This window comes from Mya arenaria, chromosome 17, assembly GCF_026914265.1.
Source record: "Mya arenaria isolate MELC-2E11 chromosome 17, ASM2691426v1".
NCBI classification, from domain to species: domain Eukaryota; kingdom Metazoa; phylum Mollusca; class Bivalvia; order Myida; family Myidae; genus Mya; species Mya arenaria.
This window is the reverse complement of record NC_069138.1, coordinates 43,326,529-43,348,581: the sequence shown is the minus strand read 5'-3', so window position 1 is coordinate 43,348,581 and position 22,053 is coordinate 43,326,529. Positions and strand designations below refer to the sequence as shown.

General features: G+C 35.3%; 1 protein-coding gene and 1 pseudogene across 1 annotated transcript; both read left to right on the top strand.

Annotated features, from left to right (window-relative positions):
• The first annotated feature begins 1,348 nt into the window (after nucleotides 1–1,348).
• LOC128222706 (dehydrogenase/reductase SDR family member 1-like) lies at nucleotides 1,349–2,341 on the top strand. Its single transcript, XM_052931800.1, has one exon. The coding sequence runs from the start codon at nucleotides 1,349–1,351 to the stop codon at nucleotides 2,339–2,341; it is 993 nt and encodes a 330-aa protein (XP_052787760.1).
• Nucleotides 2,342–5,381: 3,040 nt separating this feature from the next.
• LOC128224847 (dehydrogenase/reductase SDR family member 1-like) lies at nucleotides 5,382–6,675 on the top strand (annotated as a pseudogene).
• Nucleotides 6,676–22,053: the final 15,378 nt, after the last annotated feature.

Here is a 22,053-nt window from a genome sequence, read left to right as displayed (position 1 = left end):
TACGATTTGTGAACTCATCCATGTTTGCATTATATATCTGTAATAAAACAAACCTACGCTGATTAAAATTTCCATGTGTCAGTACTGAAACTGCCCATTTCGCCCCCTCATAAAACACTAACTGTACATTGCTATGGATCGATTTAGAGCAAGCCTTTTTTGCTGTCTCCTACAGCAATTTTGTACTTGTAAACATAAGTTCCAGATAGCAAAATTATCTTTTTTTGTTTCCCGATTATCTTTCAGCCCTTTTGTTTATTATCATAAAGTCCCTTAATATATGAACTGTACGCAGCTTTTTTCTCTCCATTAACTTGTAGCTGGGTACCATCAATCTCTTCAAGGAGAATCAAAGCGATATCCTATCACGTTGAAGGGTTCGTCCGCTCTTTAGGATAAACTAATATAGAGACTGCAGTTAAACAGTCTATAAATAGACATGTTGCATAGTGTGTGTAATTGGCTTAGTCACGCATGCATGCACGCACGAACGCACGCACACACACAGACAAACAACGTGTACACATTCACACTACATACGTTATTTGTTTTCATACGATTTAAGAAAGTGCCACTCATGTCGAGAAAAAATGTGTAATACATGTCTAACCAACCCTGCATTTAATTCCCAATTGGTTTATTTAAACATTTAGACACACAGCCTGAAACATGAATGTAATTATCCTTTGACAAATTGATCATACAAACCGAGATTTACTGTCTGTTTGCTTTTGATGTAAATTGTGCATTTGTAGAGCCGACATACATTCAGCTGTCTTCTCACGCGCGTGTTACAATGGACTACCTTTCTCAATATACTTTTTATTTGCTAGTCCTTTGGCACCCTTGAATGTGTCTCAAAGGTAACAAACAGAATGCTGCTTAGCCACTTTCCTTTTTCGTCAATGCACTCCAAAAATAATATGTTCCTACGCTCAATTTTTTTAAGCCGAAATATCAATCATCAAGAAAGTTTTTTTCACCAGAAAATCTATTTTAGCTTAAATGAACCTGCTGTCAAGCAATATAACGGATACACTATCTAATTGGATATTCGGGTCTTTCAATGTTTCCGAAATAATATTGATTGCATTAAAATTGAATAGAAGAAACCTACATATAAGAAATGCGAGTGTACCTGCCGTCACTTCGTTATCTTCGATGCATACTTAAATGCTGTAAAGGACTCTAGTGGGTGATTTATGTTAGTGCCTACCTTGTACGGCAATCATATGTTATCGCCATTTATATCATATGACGTTATCAATGTCCAATTATGAAATACTTTACAGCGTGTTAAGAACATCATTCATATGACATAAACTCACAAATTAGTACTACATTTAACATGGTTCATCTCGCTGGGAAGGTTTGCATAGTTACAGGTGCCACGCGGGGGATTGGGAGAGGAATCGCATTGCAACTGGCTGAGAGTGGCGCAAAAGTTTATATCACTGGAAGGACTTTAGAGCCGCGAAAAGGGTCTAGCCTCGGTGGTTCGCTACGGGAAACGGCAAGTGAGGCTGAGGCAAGAGGAGGCACATGTGTCCCCATACAGTGCGATCATACTAGCGAAAAGGATGTGGAGCGGTTGTTTGAGATTGTGAAAAATGAGAATGATGGACAACTAGATATTTTAGTCAACAATGCCTACGCGGCAATCAACGCAATATTTTCTTCGTTGGGGACCTCGTTCTATGAATTCCCACCCACTCTATGGGATGATACCAACAATGTTGGTCTACGGAACCACTACATCTGCTCTGTCTATGCAGCTCGTTTGATGGTTCCCAGGAAGAAAGGCCTGATAGTCAATGTCTCCTCGGTTGGGGGTCTGCAATACCTTTTCAATGTTCCATACGGAATTGGGAAGGATGCGTGTGACCGCATGGCTGCGGACTGTGGAGCAGAACTGCGCAAACACAATGTGGCTTTCGTGAGTCTTTGGCCAGGACCTGTAGCCACAGAGAATGTCATCGATACGATCCAAACCAATATTGAAAGCGGACGAAATGACGATCGCGAAGTACCGAAAGGATATGCAGACAAAGATATGCTGCCAACCTTCAAAATATGCGAAACTACTGAGTTTGCAGGGAAATGCATTGCGGGACTAGGCAGTGATCCTAATATAATGGCAATGAGCGGCAAGGTAGTGACGACTTTCGACCTTGGCCGTAAGTACAAGCTGCAGGATGCACATGGACACGTGCCGATCGACATGTGCTCACTAAAATTCGCTCTCCAACATTCAGGGCACACTTGGCTGGCTTCAATAACACCAAGTTTCATACAGGTTCCAAAATGGCTAATGTGGTTAAGTGCAAATAGGTTTTATTAAACCTGTATTGAAAGAGTGTGATGTAACCGACTAACTGACATAGCAACGGATAAGAAAGAACAAATGGCAGCCCATAGCCCTTCTTGTGCTACAAAGATCCATCTGCGTGAATGCTACATCTAAACATACTCCCATTAATTTGTTTAAGTGCATTTTTTATTTTATTAAATATATATATCATCATAAATATGGATTTATCATGAAATTAACCTGTTGTAACTGTTTACGTATAAGCGTTTTAGTTTATTATGTTATATACCGTATACAGGAATAATATATAGTATCACATTGAAAATAAATGTGCACAAACTTCTAGATTATAATTAATTATTCTAGATTATAATTACGGATGAGTATCTTACTATGGCGAAACAGAAATAAACCTACTTCGTAGTTTCTTGGTTCATTCTCCAAGAAAAGATTCGTTAGTTCATATTTCTACTTTACAGCAAATATTTAGATGAAACGTGAAAGCTTTATTGTTATCATGTATGTTAGCATTACTGTTGACTTGAACTTTTGAATGGAAAAAAATGTTTTGTACCTTTTAAGAAAAATATAGCAACGCCTTTAGTCACTTTGCTTAGCACTGTATTTAAAACAGCGTATGCGTGTGTGTATATATGGAACTATCTAACACAAGCGGCTATGGTAGATGCTTTTTCAGCCACCTCAGTTAAACAAAATTTATTAAAAATGTTTTTTTTTTGCTGGAACTCTTTTGTGCTTAGTGAAAATAATTGCGTATGGATATGCGATAGCACGTGGTTGTCATGGATACGCGCGCAGTGATTCAGTTAATGTTAATAGTCAAATCGGTCTTTTTAAATAGTTCTAAGGAAAATGAAGCATTATTTCTTGAATGGTGCGTGAAAACTGTTTTATGGTGACATTTGAAGCGAGAAATAATTAATTAGCGTTCTAAATATTACCATAAGACAAGATTTCCTTGATGCTACTGACGGTCCGGTCTTCAACAAGGTAGGTAATTATAATGTGGTGACCGTTAAAAAGGAGTTCCATACGGGCATTTTATCTTCGTCCGTGGGCAAGATAAGAATATCTAGCATGGTTAAATTATTGGATCTACTTATCTGAGGTGGAAGAAAATCTTATCTAGTTAATCAGTTATTAAGTACTAATTAAGTGGAATTCGCTAAACATAACTTGTTAACCTGTTAATGTTGCTCAGCTTAAAGATTATTAGTTACACTGTTTGTAGCTATAGAGTGTATGGGATACACACCCTCAGTGATTTCATACCATGAAGGCGACCCTCGAGCGTGGTATGAAACCACTGAGGGGTATATCCCAGACTCGCCCACTTTTTACAATGTAACGATACTACCTGACCGAGAACCTAATAACCTAATAACTAATACATACAATCATATATTGCTCTATGTTAGACTTATACACTTCAGTTTTTAATTCACTATAAGCAAAATTCAGCGAAAAATTAATTATCTTTTGCTTTAGTCGCCATTTTGTTTCTCTCCTTTATGGGGTATTCAATTACAGGGTTGAACGGATTATACAAAACCTACACTTTTGATCAATCAGAATAGGTCATTTATGAAGAAACTGAAATACATAAATGAATGACTTAGCGTTTAGCGTCTAAACTGATTAACCTTCACGTAGTGCAATCGTTATCAAGAGCTATCATTCTTCTATCCACGACAATCGAACCTACAAATCCACCGCCCTAAATGAAATAGATGAACTTTGCCTAGAGGTTTCATTGATACGTACGCTGTACCTGTGCACATTAAATTTAGATTTGAACTGAGAGCTAACTTTTACATATCCTTATAAACATTAGTTCCAGATAGCAAAATTATCTTTTCCTGTTCCCCGATTATCATTGAGGACTTTTGTTTATGATAACGTCCCTTAATAAATGAACTGTACGCAGCTTTTTTCTCTCCATTAACTTGTAGTTGGGTACCATCAATCTCTTCAAGGAGACTCAAAGTTATATCCTATCACGTTGAAGGGTTCGTTCGCTCTTTAGGATAAACGAATATAGAGACTGCAGTTAAACAGTCTATAAATAGACATGTTGCATAGTGTATGTAATTGGTCTAGTCACGCATGCATGCACGCACGAACGCACGCACGCACACACACAGACACACAACGTGTACACATTCACACTACATACGTTATTTGTTTCCATGCGATTTAAGGAAGTGCCACTCATGTCAAGATTTTTTTTTTAAATGCGTCATACATGTCCAACCAACCCTGCATTTAATTCCCAATTGGTTTATTTAAACATTTAGGCACACAGCCTGAAACATGAATGTAATTATTCTTTTGCAAATTAATCATACAAACCGAGATTTACTGTCTGTTTTCTATTGATGTAAATTGTGCATTTGTAGAGCCGACAACAATTCAGCTGTCTTCTCACGCGCGTGTTACTATGGACTACCATTCTCAATATACTTTTTATTTGCTTGTCCTTTGGCACCGTTGAATGTGTCTCAAATTTTACAAACAGAATGCTGCTTAGCCACTTTCCTTTTTCGTCAATGCACTCCAAAAATAATATGTTCCTACGCTCAATTTTTTTAAGCCGAAATATCAATCATCAAGAAAGTTTTTTTCACCAGAAAATCTATTTTAGCTTAAATGAACCTGCTGTCAAGCAATATAACGGATACACTATCTAATTGGATATTCGGGTCTTTCAATGTTTCCGAAATAATATATATATATATATATATATATATATATATATATATATATATATATATATATATATATATATTGCATTAAAATTGAATAGAAGAAACCTACATATAAGAAATGCGAGTGTACCTGCCGTCACTTCGTTATCTTCGATGCATACTTGAAATGCTGTAAAGGACTCTAGTGGGTGATTTATGTTAGTGCCTACCTTGTACTGCAATCATATGTTATCGCCATTTATATCATATGACGTTATCAATGTTCAATTATGAAATACTTTACAGCGTGTTAAGAACATCATTCATATGACATAAACTCACAAATTAGTACTACATTTAACATGGTTCATCTCGCTGGGAAGGTTTGCATAGTTACAGGTGCCACGCGGGGGATTGGGAGAGGAATCGCATTGCAACTGGCTGAGAGTGGCGCAAAAGTTTATATCACTGGAAGGACTTAAGAGCCGCGAAAAGGGTCTAGCCTCGGTGGTTCGCTACGGGAAACGGCAAGTGAGGCTGAGGCAAGAGGAGGCACATGTGTCCCCATACAGTGCGATCATACTAGCGAAAAGGATGTGGAGCGGTTGTTTGAGATTGTGAAAAATGAGAATGATGGACAACTAGATATTTTAGTCAACAATGCCTACGCGGCAATCAACGCAATATTTTCTTCGTTGGGGACCTCGTTCTATGAATTCCCACCCACTATATGGGATGATACCAACAATGTTGGTCTACGGAACCACTACATCTGCTCTGTCTATGCAGCTCGTTTGATGGTTCCCAGGAAGAAAGGCCTGATAGTCAATGTCTCCTCGGTTGGGGGTCTACAATACCTTTTCAATGTTCCATACGGAATTGGGAAGGATGCGTGTGACCGCATGGCTGCGGACTGTGGAGCAGAACTGCGCAAACACAATGTGGCTTTCGTGAGTCTTTGGCCAGGACCTGTAGCCACAGAGAATGTCATCGATACGATCCAAACCAATATTGAAAGCGGACAAAATGACGATCGCGAAGTACCGAAAGCATATGCAGACAAAGATATGCTGCAAAACTTTAAACTATGCGAAACTACAGAGTATGCAGGGAAAAGCATTGCGGGGCTAGGCAGTGATCCTAATATAATGGCAATGAGCGGCAAGGTGGTGACTACCTTCGACCTTGGCCGGAGGTACAAGCTGCAGGATGCACATGGGCACGTGCCGATCGACATGTGCTCACTAAAATTCGCTCTCCAACATTCAGGGCACACTTGGCTGGCTTCAATAACTCCAAGTTTCTTACAGGTTCCAAAATGGCTAATGTGGTTAAGTGCAAATAGGTTTTATTAAACCTGTATTGAAAAGAGTGTGATGTTACCGCCTAACAGACCTAGCAACGAATAAGAATGAACGAATGCTAACCCATAGCCCTCCTAGTGCTGCAAATATCAAGCCGGGTGCATGCTATATCTAAACATATTCCCATTGAATATTTTAGTGTATTGTTTATTTCATGAACTTTTTATCATAACAAATATGGATTTATCATTAATTTAACTTTTACCTTTATTATCAACGTATTAACCTTTTAGTTGATTGTGTCATATACCTTATACAAGAATAGTATATAATTTCCCATTGAAAAGAATTGTGCACAAAATTATACATTATCAGTAAGGATGCGTATCTTACTATTGCAAAAGAAAAACAAACTTCCTTCGCAATTACTAATATTTGTTTAGTATATTTGGTATATTAGCATCACAGTTGACAATAGGCCATGCACTTTTGAATGGTGAAATGGTTCGGTGCAATGATGTCATTATTTTATACTATATAACAAGGTAGTATTTATTTAAAGTGTTAGTTGTCCAGCGTTTTTTTCAGATTTTATTTGTCAGTTGTTGTTGTTGTTTTTGAATTTAATCAGTACCTTAAAAGAAAAACCAAAGGTAAGCCTTAAGTCACCTTGCTTACCACTCTCTTTATATCTGCGTTTATATATAGAGAGAGATATATAAACGAGATAAGACAATGTATTGCCTAGACTTATAGGTCATCACTTTCGTGTGTTAAACATGTAAACAAACGTTGTGAATTTATTAATAACAAGTTAATGTTTAATGTTAGCGTCTACAATTACATAAAAAAACAACGTTTCTTTAATATGGTTTATTTAGTGTTGTAAGAAATTATGAATTCTATGGTGGCATATAACTGCCGTGAGATAACCTGATAACACTCGCGAATGGTTTCGTGTTAACCACTGAACGTTGTTCGTGATAACTAGTCTTAACAGACTTGAATGTGCCTAGAACTGCCACTTAACACTAGTTATATTTTGCAAATTTCGTGAGATACTGCCGTTAGGACACCTTATAACTTTTGCGAATTGTTTCGTGTAAACCGCTTAACGTTCGCGATAATTATGTAGCTATCAACTTCTTATTTTTATAATGTTATCGGTAAGAAAATTATCGTTAAACTAAAAACAGACTTGAATGTGCCCAAAACTGCCACCCGTTAAATTCCCATGATATACAACACTAACGGGTTATCCAGTTATGTATTGCAAATTCCACTTAATAAGATATATACTAACTGGTCAATTAAAGCTGCACTCTCACAGAATGAACATTTTGACAACTTTTTTTTATTTTTGGTCTTGGAACAAGCCAATTTTTGCGAAAATCCATGGAAACCAGTCATAAAAGACTGCTGACAGAATCTTAGATCGCAGATTTTTATATTTAAGTTCAAAAATTGATGTTTTGTGCATTTTTCTTAAACCATTAGTAACGGTTTAAGTCATAAAACATTAATTTTCGATCGGAAATAGTAAAATCTACGATCTGATTTTATATCATTGGTTTGCAGATATTTAAGCAAAAATTTGCTCAGTCCAGGACAAAAAAACACAACAAAAACGGTAAATCTGTGAGAGTGCAGCTTTAAATAAGATTTGTGTTACTTCTCATCTTGAAATGCATTTCTGGCTTCTATCAATAACTGGATAATCTGGTTATGATTTGTGAATTCCACTTTGTAAGTAAAATAATAATGGTTGACTAGTTAATATTCATTTTTCCTGTTACCTACAATAGTATGCCAATTTCACGCACTAGCAGGTTATCTAGTTATGCTTAGGGAATTCTATAAGTACGTTACATCATACCTGGTTATCTAAATATAATTCGTGTTACCACTTACTAAGTGAAATTCGCATACCGTAACTAGATAACCAGATACTGCTAAAAGCCAGAAGTGCAATTATGGGTTGTTGTTAGTGGGATTCGCTAACAATATTTAGTTAACCTGTTAGAAATAGTAAAACAACGACCTACCTGATTCATCTTCTCTCCTGATGAGCCGAATACCACAAAGCATTGCCATTTCCCGCGGTAGAATCCGGTATAATTCAAAGGCACTGTACACCAGGTAGGCACCAAAAAAGTTTTTTTTCTGTAACGAATCTCAGGACAATTATTTGATAAAATGTTTTACTCTTTGATATCATAATTGTAGTAAAACCAAAATGTAAAAAAAAAATCGAGTCGGAGGCCGGGTCTGAACCGGTGTCGCCAAAATTGCAATCCAGTGTTGTATCCACTTTGCTAAGAAGGCTTACCCTAAACGGTTGGAATATTTAAGCTGTATACCTAATTTGGTAATATCACGTGATAACATTGACTAGCCAATTACGCATAAGGAATGAATTCTACTAGGTAGACATACCTAGTAATCTTTTTTAGTGGAAAAATACGAAAAAACTGCGAAAAATAAATTAATTGCAAACTATGTGGTACTTCAGTTAATAAATTTCAATGCATTGTACACATCGATACCAAGTTTATGTCAGTTTTCGACAATTTTCTCTTTTTTTTTCGCTATTTTATCATACGTGAGACAGCCCCTTTAAGATGTTACGACTGGCTAACATTCAAAATATAAATACTCATTTACTTTGTTCTTTGGTTTGAAGTGGGTTTTTGATACGGACTGGAGCTAGGCAGATCACACTGATAGTCTTGTTCAAACTATGCATGTAATGATCGCTGAAGTAAAACATGAACTGGGAAACAGTGCGTTTGTGTTCAAAAATGAAATGAATTGAGTTGAACTGTTTAGAGTCTGTGGCGTTACGTCACAAATATATTATACACGAATTAAGTTAAGAGGTCAGTGAATAATTGCTAATTCAACTTTAAAATATATAATAATGATAGCTATGTCCACAACCGTAGTTTGAGGAATGTGTTCATAATCTCCAAGCCCCAATTTCTCGAAACTTCTTAAGTCCCTTATAATAGGATTAAACTAATCTCACTATTTTTGTTGTTCTATAAAATGTGTTATATTTACTTCTTCAAGAATTTTTAGAAACTATGTAGGATTAATCGGTATGATTATCAGAATAAACCATTTTTCATTTATCAAAATCCAGTTTCAGTATGTATTTTGGCTAATTGAAATAAGCGACTTAAGCCTGTTAAGCTTAAGAAGTTTCCAGAAATTTAGGCCAACCTGTTAACACTGCAAACTAGGAGAAATTGTACATGTATACAAAGCTCGATTGCGTCATAAATTCCTACAGGCTTAACAATTTGTGCCGTTCTGGGGGCTCGTCTTCAAATCAATTCAACCCGCGTTTTAACCCAAGTGTAATGCCCAGCTGTGGTCAGGACGTGTTGTCCGAACTCGGCTTGTCCACTCTATTGATTTTGGTAAGGCCGCACCAAATTAAAGTTTCGTTCCTCGGATTTTTGCAAAAAAAAATTGGTGCGGGCAAGCAAAAAAAAATAAAAAAAAATACAATTTTGTCAGTTTTTTCCTTATTATCAATATAGATAAGATTTTTTAAATATGATTGCCCTTAAACCCATTTAAATGCAACCTTGAACTGAATCTCTAATGGACATTGTGAAAATGTCGGAATACATACTATTTATCATCCGTGTTAAGTACAAAGATTATATGGATAAATCAAATTTCTAATATAATTAAAACCTATTTTAATATGGCGATCATTCATAATAAAAAATAACCCTGCTTTTCGTAAAAAGTTTGAAACGACTGATATAAATCTACCTCATCAAACATCAGACTTCATATACATTTAAATTTCTAGACAAAGTTTTGTTTTTATTATCACAGGAAATGCAATGGCATGTGCTTATCAAAACAAAAAGAACAACGGTATGTTCAGAGTACTTTTAGCGGGAACTTTGACTTCCGGTCCATCCAATCCCAGGTAAAATACCTAACCTGCAGGGACAAACTGTTGGTAAAATCCCTGCCTAATGACCCCCCCCCCCCCCCCACCATCCCGGGATACCTAGGTTAGGCCCATTCCCCGCTATTTTCAGTGTGAAGACAAAACCACTGCATTCGCTGGGCACTGCGGGGCCACCTGAAAGGTAAAAACACGGCCCATTGCCCCCGATGTCCCCTGGGCGGGGGCAGTGGTTACAATTGACTGGTGCATTATATTCCCGGATTGTGCTGAAAATAAAAATAAAATTTAAGGTGATAAACTTACCTATGTCAATTCAGACCAGTGTTTATATCGCTATTGGTGAAAAGATATTTGTTCAAATATGTTGTTTTGTCAGAATTTGGTCAAAAATGAGCTTGATACATCAATTTGGACCGAACAATGACTAATGTTCCTGTTAAGTTGAGCTGTCATCTTTAGCATTGTCGTAACAAGGTAATATTTTGGTCACTTGTATTATGACTTGAATAAAATAATACTTAGTAAATCATTCTGATTTCCATCCAAAACGAGTCTCTAACACAATTATTAGCTGCCATTCTCAGATACACATGCTTTATTGCATAATTATTGCTTCAATTAAATTAATGGTCCTTTAGTGCATGAGACGATGAACAATGACTTCAAGCATGCTCAAAACATATCTATTGTCAAAAATAAGAATTAATTTCCAAAATTCGAGCCACATTGCTTATACCGGAAGCCGCCATTTTGATTGAATTTTATTGAAACCCATGCTAAACCGATCGATATACAGTATACAAACGCCACGCATCGGTAACTTCCCTTTACAAAAACACGTTAACTAGCGTAGAAAAATAATAATTGATTATTCTTCAGCCTTTTGAAAAATTATTACCTGAAAAAATCTGATTGGCGATCGAAATGTAGATGCGGGCGCACAAAAAAAAAAAAAAAAAAAATACATTTTCAAAAAATAGGAGCGGAAAATCCGAGGAACAAAACATCAATTTGGTGTGGCCTAAGCTAATAAATAAAGAAATATTCATTATCATTTAAATGCTGCTTTAAGACGTTTACACAGTGAAAAAGTTGGTTGGAAAGGCCAAATCTTTTAAATGTTCATTTTTTGTTTGTTTTAAGAAAATAAATCAGAAGTAAAACATATCTCCATTCAATTTGCGACATCTTTGCGGATATAGGGAGTTGTCCAAATTTACGAAAGCAGATTATAACCGATTGAGGATAAGAAGGCATTTGCATTTTTACGGAAAAGTATGTCGACAATTTAATTATGTTTTTGTGTCAAAATGCCCTAGCCTACCCAATCAACAAAGTTTTGTGGTTTCTTTACGATTTCTTTTCAATTACGAAAAATATTCAATGCATTAGTAAAAAGGTTGAGTAAATTCATTTCCTGATTACAAAATTGCAAACTATTTATTGAATCTCAAAGTAAAAAAAAACAAAACATGTTATGCTTTGGTCCTTCGAACTATTTTTGCAGTGCGGAAGGCCTTTCTCTAGACCGTACACAGCCACAGTGCATGTCTATAACATTACCGGAGCGGTTTGTTTTACGTTAGTGATGTGTAAAGGGCAGAGATCAAGGATTGTGAAGTTACTAAACATACTTGTTTTGAACATCAAGCCATTGTTGAAAACGTATCGTTTAATCACTTTTCTTCAAGGTTAATAGCACAAAGCCATGCGTGTTCGTTATATAGCTCGTCAACCATTAAACAATTAAAATTATTTTGCACACATTGTTCACCACTTTTGACTTACGCATGCATTATATGACTAACATGATGATTTGACATTCATATGATAAGGTACATCTTCATTTTACGCACATATTTATAACGGACTGCGTTCTGGGCTAAGGCGATGGTCATATCGTGTGGGCTTTCGAATGGCAGTTTGCTAAATGCATAATGTAGCAGTAAGTAGTGTATGTTTATTATAGTGTATCACGCTGGACTTATGAGAAACCATGATTATGAACATTTTTTATACCAACTCCTATCCAATATACCTGGCAAGAAGGCAAACGATACCCAGTAATTTAGCTAGCTGTTTGGTAAGCTACCAGACAACATAGCGGAATAAGACCCGCGTGTGACTGGAACCATCAATCTCCCTCCATAGCCATACACGCTTATCATAACGCCATGGACTTATGAGACACTTTGAATGATGAAAGAAAATCCCTTTTCCGATCCGATATGTCGAGTGTCTTGTATGAAGGCAACATTTAACCCTTAATTAAGCTAACTGCTGTTCTATAAGGTTGAAATCCGGAGACAATGAATACTAAGACGGAAATTCAGGCGTTGTCAGAAAGTTTATAGGAACTCATGCCATATGAGTGGGCGCGTTATCCTATTGAAACGTCACTCCAGTACGGGCTTGGAACATGAGCACTACAATTAGAGTACGTTTCTTGGATATATACCAGTTGGCGTTCATCTTCCCCCCGCAAATTACTAGCATCGACTTAATGTCACAGTTGATAGCCCTTCCAAACCATCACGTCGCCACTACCGCACGTTTGTGTTCCTTTACGCAGTTGCTGCCGTAAAGTTCGTATTAACTACGGTATATCCTTGTCCTGTCGTCGGCGTTTAACAAATCTAATCTGGACTCGTCCGAAAACTCAGCATGATTCTAATCCCGGCGGTGTGCGTTATTACGTACCCATCTTAGTTTGGTGCGTCGATGTTGAGCATTTAAAACAGGTACTTTTCTCGGCCTACAGCAATGAATCCCAAAATCCTGAAATCGTTTCGCACTGTGGTGCGGTAAATTGGTAGACTGACACTAAACGCATTTAAACATATAAACATACTGATGGAACGTCGATGCACGCTTTGCACCGGGTCGTTGATGGTCAGAAACGAAGTCGGTAACGTGGTATCGTTAAACAAGGCAATAATTAGTAGAACGGTTGACATTTAAACATCTAGCAACAACAATTTGTAGAAATCCACCTTGCGAAAGTCCTAAAATAACGTTTCGAATTGCCTTATTCATTCTTTGCATTTCGTACAATAATATCTTATTTTCAATTATTTTCTCATTTTCAATCATGTACACATGCATTGATACAAATGTTATGTGAAACCTACCGCATGGTAAACGTGCGCGGAGCGCACGTGTAAATGAACTGGTTTCTCCCCAAACCACTTAACGATCGATTGGGCTTGATAATTAAGGCCATGATTTGTTTATGACTTGGAAATGCAATGTTATGTCTGCTTAAAAGTACAGAATATTTATGATAAGTTATTGATTTACAAAAAGAGCTTTTAAACAAAATTATTTAGCCTTTGTTAATGTGCTGTTGTGAATGTTGGGGATTGGACAGCAAAAATGTACTAGAAAAGGTTCAGTTGAAAGTCATTAAATATATTAAATGCTTATAGAAGTACGCCAGTATGTATGGTATCTGGTAAAACGGATGTGAAGCCTTTGCAACTGTCAATTTTAGTGCTTTTATGATATTTCGAGTTAATTCCTGTGAATGGTTATGCCTTAAAATGGATGAAATACTTTAAGCATATTTTGATAAAATGTGGGCTCATTAATGTTTGAACAAGTCACGAAATAAAAAAAAACAACAATAGTGTTGCTTAAGAGTGTAAACAGAAACTGTCTTATTTGGTTTTAACGAATGGTACACTTCTAGAAGCTCTACAAGTAAATGTGTAAATTACAGAAAACTCTTTTTATTATTAACTTTCATGTTAAAGCACTGCCAAAATTATTGCATTATGTTATTAGATTTAGAACAATAAGCAACGATTTATTACGAGGAAGTTAGATGATGGAATATAAACCTAAATAACAGAGACAAAATGCCATCATTGTTATAAAAGTCGTATTGGTTACGATTTTTATAATATGTTATAGTGAGCTTATATCCATAACGAAGGGCGACTTTTTATTGATAGTCATAATTTTATTTAATGAACTTATTTCAGTCACGATAAACGACGCTTTATTGATAAGTATTATCATAGAACACCAAATACATTGTCATTTAAATGTGTTACAAATTTAAACCAAGAATGAATAACATGTGTATAAAGTTGTTTATATTAATGAAATATATTGCTCACAAATTCAACTCAAACATATAATGTACTCCATATAATGCTATGATATTGATATGTTATCCAATATTGGGATATTATTGAACTAATATTTGTAAACAAACGACATTGATCATGGTAATAACATAGGAAATATGTCAGTATAACTTTAGAGCGTCTGTCGATAACGATTTACATCTTGGATAGTATACAACAATTTTGTTATCGTTGGTATAACGTGGCACGTTTGAATCGTACAGTACAGGGAAAATATTGGATATTTGTACGCACGTGTAATTGTACAGTAACGTGTTGAAAAGGAGCATAGACAAATAGACATACCGATTGTCATGGAATAATTCCAATTATGTATGCTTAAATCTCTTTTTTCAATGCCTTTGTATATGTTTAATACGTTCATTGCAATGTTCAATTTGTAATGCCTGTATGACATGAGGCATTTGTTCCGAAAAATCAAACTTCATTTCATTTTGTGTTAGTATATTAAAATGGCAAATGCGTGTGACCTTAAATCAGATAAATGGTGCACACATATCATGTAGTTTTCACGACAACGCTTTATTGTTAAATTATACTATCATTATATTTGGTTTTCAAATGTCAGAAGCGTGACACCGAATGCGGATGCCGTCACTTGTGAGCTATATAAAAACAATTAAACATAATCATTTGTAGTTCGTTCACAACTTAAGTTTGCAAACATGAAATTAGCGATCGTCTGTCTTATGTGTTTGGCTAATATTGTTGAAAGTATGTTTGGCGTTTTTTTTAAAAAAACAACAACAGATTTTCCAAGGCGCTAGTATCTAAAGGAAATCTCTTCCAAATAGGCAGATGCTAAACTACTTTTTTTATATAGTTTACTGAACATAAAGGGTCAGGTCTTCAGATAATATGGTAAGCACGGCTTGAGATGAAGTGTCGCATTAAATGTAATAAAGTGATCATACAAAATAAGGCCACTTGCCCAAGTGAAGGTAGCAAATAAAAGTAAAAATGGCCTACCTCATATTTTAAAGCATCCTTTCAAACACATATACAGACGGGGTTTTTATCGAAGAAACGAGAACATATACAGGATTTCATAACTGAAATAAAAGTCATTATCATTATTGGAGTTCTTAAAATAGCAGATAGATTTAGAAGATTTGGAAAGTTTATTTCGTTCTCGTCCTAAACGCAACCAAAAGGCATAACATAATAGCGGTGGGTTATTATCACAATAAATCATGTTTGAAGGAAATATTACTTGATAAGCTAAATAGCAAAGATATTTAATGGTTTCAACTTGAATGGTTTCTTTGGGATGGATATTGATATATATATATATGTTGGTTCCTGTTATATATCATTAAAATTGTTATACAAACATACAAACGTCTTTTTTTTCCAAAGAAATTTTATTTCTTATCATAACATACAGTTGATATAATATGTAAAAGTGAGTTTGGTGATACTGTTAACAGGTGACCTAAAATGATGGGCAGGTCGTCGATCAGATGTAATTGGTAACATCAATTTTAATCGATATGTAGATTTGCCGGATAACAATGTTCCGCTTGACATGCTACCGCCACGATCGTCGTTCAAGCTGTAATAGCTTGAAAAGAAAAAAGCATTTTTATCCTTCATGGCAGATAAGAGTCGAGTCATTCTACAAGTTATAACTTTATTAAATTACATAAGCTTTCACTGTGGTTGTCAATGTCACTGTTATTTACAATTTATGTACCTGATAGCTTTAAAAATGGATACGACAGAGTTGTCCGACCATTGCACGATTGATTTTATCAACATGGTAAAAACATATAATTGATGAAAAAGGAAAAGTAATTCTTAATATTTCTTAAATTTAAGTTATAAGTTCACTGATGAAAACCAATAATTTATTAATATTGACCATAAACAAACTGTGTGGTCAAGCTGAATGGAAAGTCATTTAGTGTAAACCGTTCACGAAAATATAACACTAGGCAATCACCGTTATTTGATGAAATTTGCAAAGAGCATACAAATATGTTTCATCATTGAAAAGATTATTCAAAGATTCACCTACAAACGATGACCGTTTAGCTTATTTTATATTTTATAGCTGTCTTCTGATATGTTAAAGAAGGGCAGAGCGTTTGTTTATACAACGGAACCTAATACGTTAAGTACTCTAAGTAAATCTCATGATAGTTCTGGAACTATATAAACAAATTAAATGCTAAATCTTTCTTTAGTAGTCATGCTGTAAACATTGATTATTTTATTAAAGATAATTAAGTAACTATCAAATACTTTACACTTCAGTTCATTAGACAATGACGAGTTTGTAACCAGGGTGGAACAATTAAATGTTGATGACATTGACTACCCTTTTACGATTACAAGTCAATACAAAGTCGAGTCAATATTTTATTGGCAGAGACATAAAATACATTACCTAACACTGAATAAACAAGCAAGGTGGCAAACATTACAATAAATCAGCATAATTACAGCATGATCTTATGGTTATTGATTGATATGATCATCTTCCAAATTAAGCATATCATTATTTAAGTAATTCATCATCATGACAGAATAGTATCTTCGCCAGAATTTCTCAATACGTATTTTTGCAAAACGTTCATTGGGAATCTTGCTATTTCGTCGTATACAAAGATGTCACTAGTTTGTTGCCTAGTACAAAGGATACGTATTACAATTTTGAAATGAACACGATCTATATCGGGCGATCTATGAAATCCCCAAATCTTCGAACCATATTTAAAAATTGGACGTATTATTGCATCAAATAGATTGTGTTTATCTCTTTTATCTAGCACAACAAGCTCATATAATTTCGAAAGTGTAAAAAGTCCTTTGAAGGCTGGTTCAGACAAATGTTTCTGAGCCTGCAAAAAGTTACCGTTGCGAGAAAGTTTTACCCCAGGATAAGTTAATTTATCAACGACATTCAATTTTAGCGAGGTAATATAATTCTACGTTTTCGGATTGGTTGCAATCTTTACATACCATACTTCAAGTTTTCTCAATATTAGCAGATATACCCCATGTACTACAATAATTATACGGATCATTTAACAATGTTTGCAGACAGTCAACAGTATATGGAATAACACAGTATCATCTGCAAATAACAGCATAACATACGGATATTATCTTAAATAGCAGCATCTTATTCATCGGTATCCAAATGCTGTTGCATATCGTTAATGAAAACAGGAATAAAAGTAGAGACAGTGGTTCCCCTTGTTTCACACCCATATGGCTTTCAAAGAAATAAGTATACTCTGTTTTTACTCTTACACATGAAGAAACGATATCATTTTTTAAGCATTGATACCATTTTACTAACGTTTATCATTGTTAATAACCTTTGTTCATAATGGACCATAAAACAAATATACAATCAGAGGTACTTCTAAATCCATATTAATAGTCTAAAAAACAAGTTTTTTTGTCCGCCCATAGCTGTAGCCTATTATCTAAAATAATAGAGTATAATTTCGAAAAGATACTTAATGCCTCTGTATTTATTGCATCGTTTAGGTTAACTTTCTTAGGTACAGGGGAAATAATACCTCTCGTCCACCTAGAAGGATATAGAGAGTTAAAATACATATAGTTAAGGCATTTGCGTAACATCGGAGCAAATATGTATTTTTGTTTATTAAATATTTCAAATGTTAATTTGTCCGCACCACTACCTTTACCTAGTTTGAAGATTGCACTAGCTTAAGGTACTTCCTAAATATCAAACTCTTTGCCCAATTGCTCAAAATTCACAACAGTATCAATGTCCCATACAGCTCTTTCAACTTCAACACTGCTGTATATCGTGCCATAAAAAAATAATCTTAAAATGGTAAAACAAATCGCCGTTTGTCAAATATGCCTGATTTGCTACTGCGAAGGTTCTTTTACTTTCTTATCAAAATATCTGGGGCTTTGATAAAGCGAAATTATGTAAAATATCTGTCTTATTAGCATTATAAATGTTCTTTGATTAACGTGTAACATAGTAAAACGATTGCGCTTTCACAATAATATTCTACAGTTATAGGAAATTTCTGTATTATAATAGATTGTTCACGTTCCTGGTAAAGCTTTGGATTTTTGAATTTACGCCATGGTTCGTTATTTTTAACTTTAAGGTTGTACCACAAGCATTAAAAGCCTTTTCATATAAAAAACAGAGCAAAATCATTAATTCCTGAATCAATATTACAATAATTCTCAACAATGTCTATCATATTACAAAATTTAGTAGCTGAAACTATTGAGTTCTTATAGCATTTTATATTGCCACTATTCCACATTAATAGATCAACTGTTTTCGATACAAAGTCAGTAATATTACGTATGATGTTAATTGAGAGTACAGGTACAAGCCTTAAAAATCGTTGGAAATCGTGAACAATAAAAGTATTAACAACCGGAAATAATTTTGTGGAAATCAAAACATAACCTAGTACACTATAACCAACTACCAAATAATATGTATAATAACTACCAATTTTAGCATCATTCCCTTTCCGACCATTTACAATTTTCACATCACGGTTTAACAAAAATCCAAACGTTTATTTCTGTGTGTATTAATTAAATTATCCATAAAACAACTCGCTGATAGATGGTGCAATATTTAAGCATCAGTTCTAACAATAAATTTGTCCAAGTCATGTGTTATCGATAAACATCCGACCATACGCCTGTTCTACAGTTCAGATCCCCGATAATTGCGGTAAATCCACTGTCACTATATTTTCTTAAATCGTTTTCAATAAGTTTAAAAAAGCCTGTATCATGCGACTGAAAATAAATAGTATTGCTGGGTGGAATATCAACAAAATAATGATATAACCCCTCCGTGACCCCTTTTCGAATTACTACTTTCCGGTCTTGGTATAGATATCACATTATAATTTCTAATTGCAATTTCATCGCCTTCCTTTAACAATGTTTCACACAAAAATAAGATATCGTATGGAATGGCAATAGAAATAAATTTCAGATCACTCATATATTGTTATACCATCAATATTCCAAGAGCAAACATTGATTGCACTCTTTTCTCCAATGTCCTAGTCTGATATTGGCGAACGTGTCGGCAAACAATTGTCATGGGCGTCAGCTGAGTTCTTGGTATTGTCGTCGGCTTGGTCCTCGGCACATATGACGTCGCAGTTGCTGGCTGGTTCGTTGGTGCGGCTGCGGTCAAAGTCGTCGGCTGGCTCTTCGTTATATATGACGTCACAGTTGCTGCCTGGTTCGATGGTGCGGCTGCGGTCAATGTTGTCGGCTGGTTCTTCGGTGTCGTCGTTGGTTGAGCCCCCGGGGTAGTCGTCATCGCTGTCGCGAATGAAGCGGTCGTCTGAGACCTAGGCACGGTCGTCGGTGGAGTCCTCGGCACGGTCTTCGGCGCAGTCGCTATCTGGTTCATAAGCATATTCGATGGCCGAGTCGTCGACGTTGTTGTCAGTAGGGACGTTAACTTACACGACGGTTTGGGCGGCAGGGATTATGACGGTAAAGGCTTCGAAATAGATGACCGTTAGATCATCGACTGAGTTGTTGACGTAACATACTGCTGGATGGAAGGATTGGCTAGAGGCACAGACCATCGAGTAGCGTAAGAGTGTGAGTAGATATCGAACAGGCGCATATGGCTGTGGTTTGCATACTGAACTATTGGGTCCACGACGTAGGTTTATAATATTAATATATGGTTAGTCTCTCACTAGCGTATATTTTTTCTTCTCATCTCTAGCTTAACGGAGTGCCGGGAACAGCTGGCATCTTGGAGCAAATGTCCGAAAACGTCACTACAAATGGACGATTCTTACCAAATACAAAGTCACCAGTGGGCTCTGTCTATACGACGAACGAACGTTTCCACCTGGTCCATGCGTAAGATAGATTAACAAAAGTCATACACATTTACCTCAGGGTTCTACCCGAGTGTGTTGCTTCCTCCGATGAATTGCGACGGTTGACCCGATGCATAGCTGCCTGCGTTGTCCCCGGAAGTGACATCAAGTTGGACAAGCTGCTGGAATATTAAGTCCGCAGACCCTCATTTACCCCCAAGAATAAACAATTATCTCGCATAGATCGACATTTGTAATAAATCACAGACTAATTGGTTGAATCCACATGCTCTCTTAGTTTTTTTATTTTCATATATTGCACCTTTTAATTCCGTTTTCAACACATTAAAACTGTTTTTCTAATGTTGTAGTGCATAGTTCCTCGTAATAATCGTTCACAAATTGATTGCCTTTCTCGATGTCCGTGGTTTTACACTCCATGGTGGTCAAACGCCCATTAATACCTTTATCACTAATCTATACATTGTGTTACTCGCCTACTAATTTTGTGTCATAATTTCTATGTTTAAGAAGCGTGGTCGTTTTGTGCTGCTTACTATAATGGGATAACATTAATACATTTTATTGCTCAAATATTTTCTACCTTACCTTACGGAATAGAATAATAAAAAGGTGTGAACGCGAACATATATTCAACTCGTCACAACTTGCGTAGCACCACAGATGATCGTTTTTTCATAGTACATACTATAAAAGTTCAGAATGTTATTCTTAATAAAAGCAAATTGTGTTTTATAGCCTATAAAAAAACGTTTGATACTGTCATACATAAATGACTTTGGATTTAACTTTGGATTTGAAATCAGAAGAAGGTTTACAGATACACTAGACACTATATAACAATTTTCGTGTCAAATTGTACATTAAATTAATCTTTAAATTGTGATGTTGATGAGAATTCCAATAAGTTATGTCAACTAGGAATTAAGTTCCATCACACTGGTAATTTGATACGGTTAAAAGTACTTTAAATGAACAAGCTTTAAGAGGATAATATTATCGATATTGAGTCGTTTGAATGTTAATGTTAAAACGAAACTTTTCTTATTTGATGCATTGTTGTACCAATCAATTTATATTGATCAGAGGTATGGGAGAATGAAAACTCAAAAGACGTTGATAAGTTGCATTGATAATCTCGTAAATATCTCTTAGGATTACGCACCCAGACACCTAATGCAGCTGTGTTTGGGGAGCTGGGTAGATTCCCATTATCTGTTTTATGTAATCAAAGCTCATAATACCATTGTCAACCTATAGTTTTTACTTAAACATTAGTTAGATAATCTTGGCTATAGTAATATTTTCTATGGTTTAAATGCTAATATTATTTTTACCGTAAAGACTGAGATATCAGTACATACAACAATGTAGCGATATATTGTCTAATTAGCCAAAAATGTTATATCCTAAAAAAATTAAATCGAACTTAAAGACAAATTTGTTTTAGATTTCCATTATAACTGAAGGCCCTCTTGAGATTATTTTTGCATAATTTGGAAATTAAAAGAGGTTCCACTTTCAGTGATATACGCAGAAAACATAGATTCAAATCAAACTAGCTTAGTTAATTTCAGAATTTGTTATTTTGTCAAAACGGTAAGGTTATCAAGAAAGTTGCTATGAAAATTCTAGAGTAAAAAAACCCAAATCATGACTGCTAATTATTTTGACTTGAAACAAAATAAATAGTAAGAATAGTAAAAGAAACATTACTAAAAGTAGTAAAAGTATTATTGTCAATAATAATAATAATAATAATAATAATAATAATAATAATAATAGTAATAATA

What these genes read in the sequence shown, in the direction of transcription:
- LOC128222706 (XM_052931800.1), top strand. Translation starts at nt 1,349, where the DNA reads ATGGTTCATCTCGCTGGGAAGGTTTGCATAGTTACAGGTGCCACGCGG.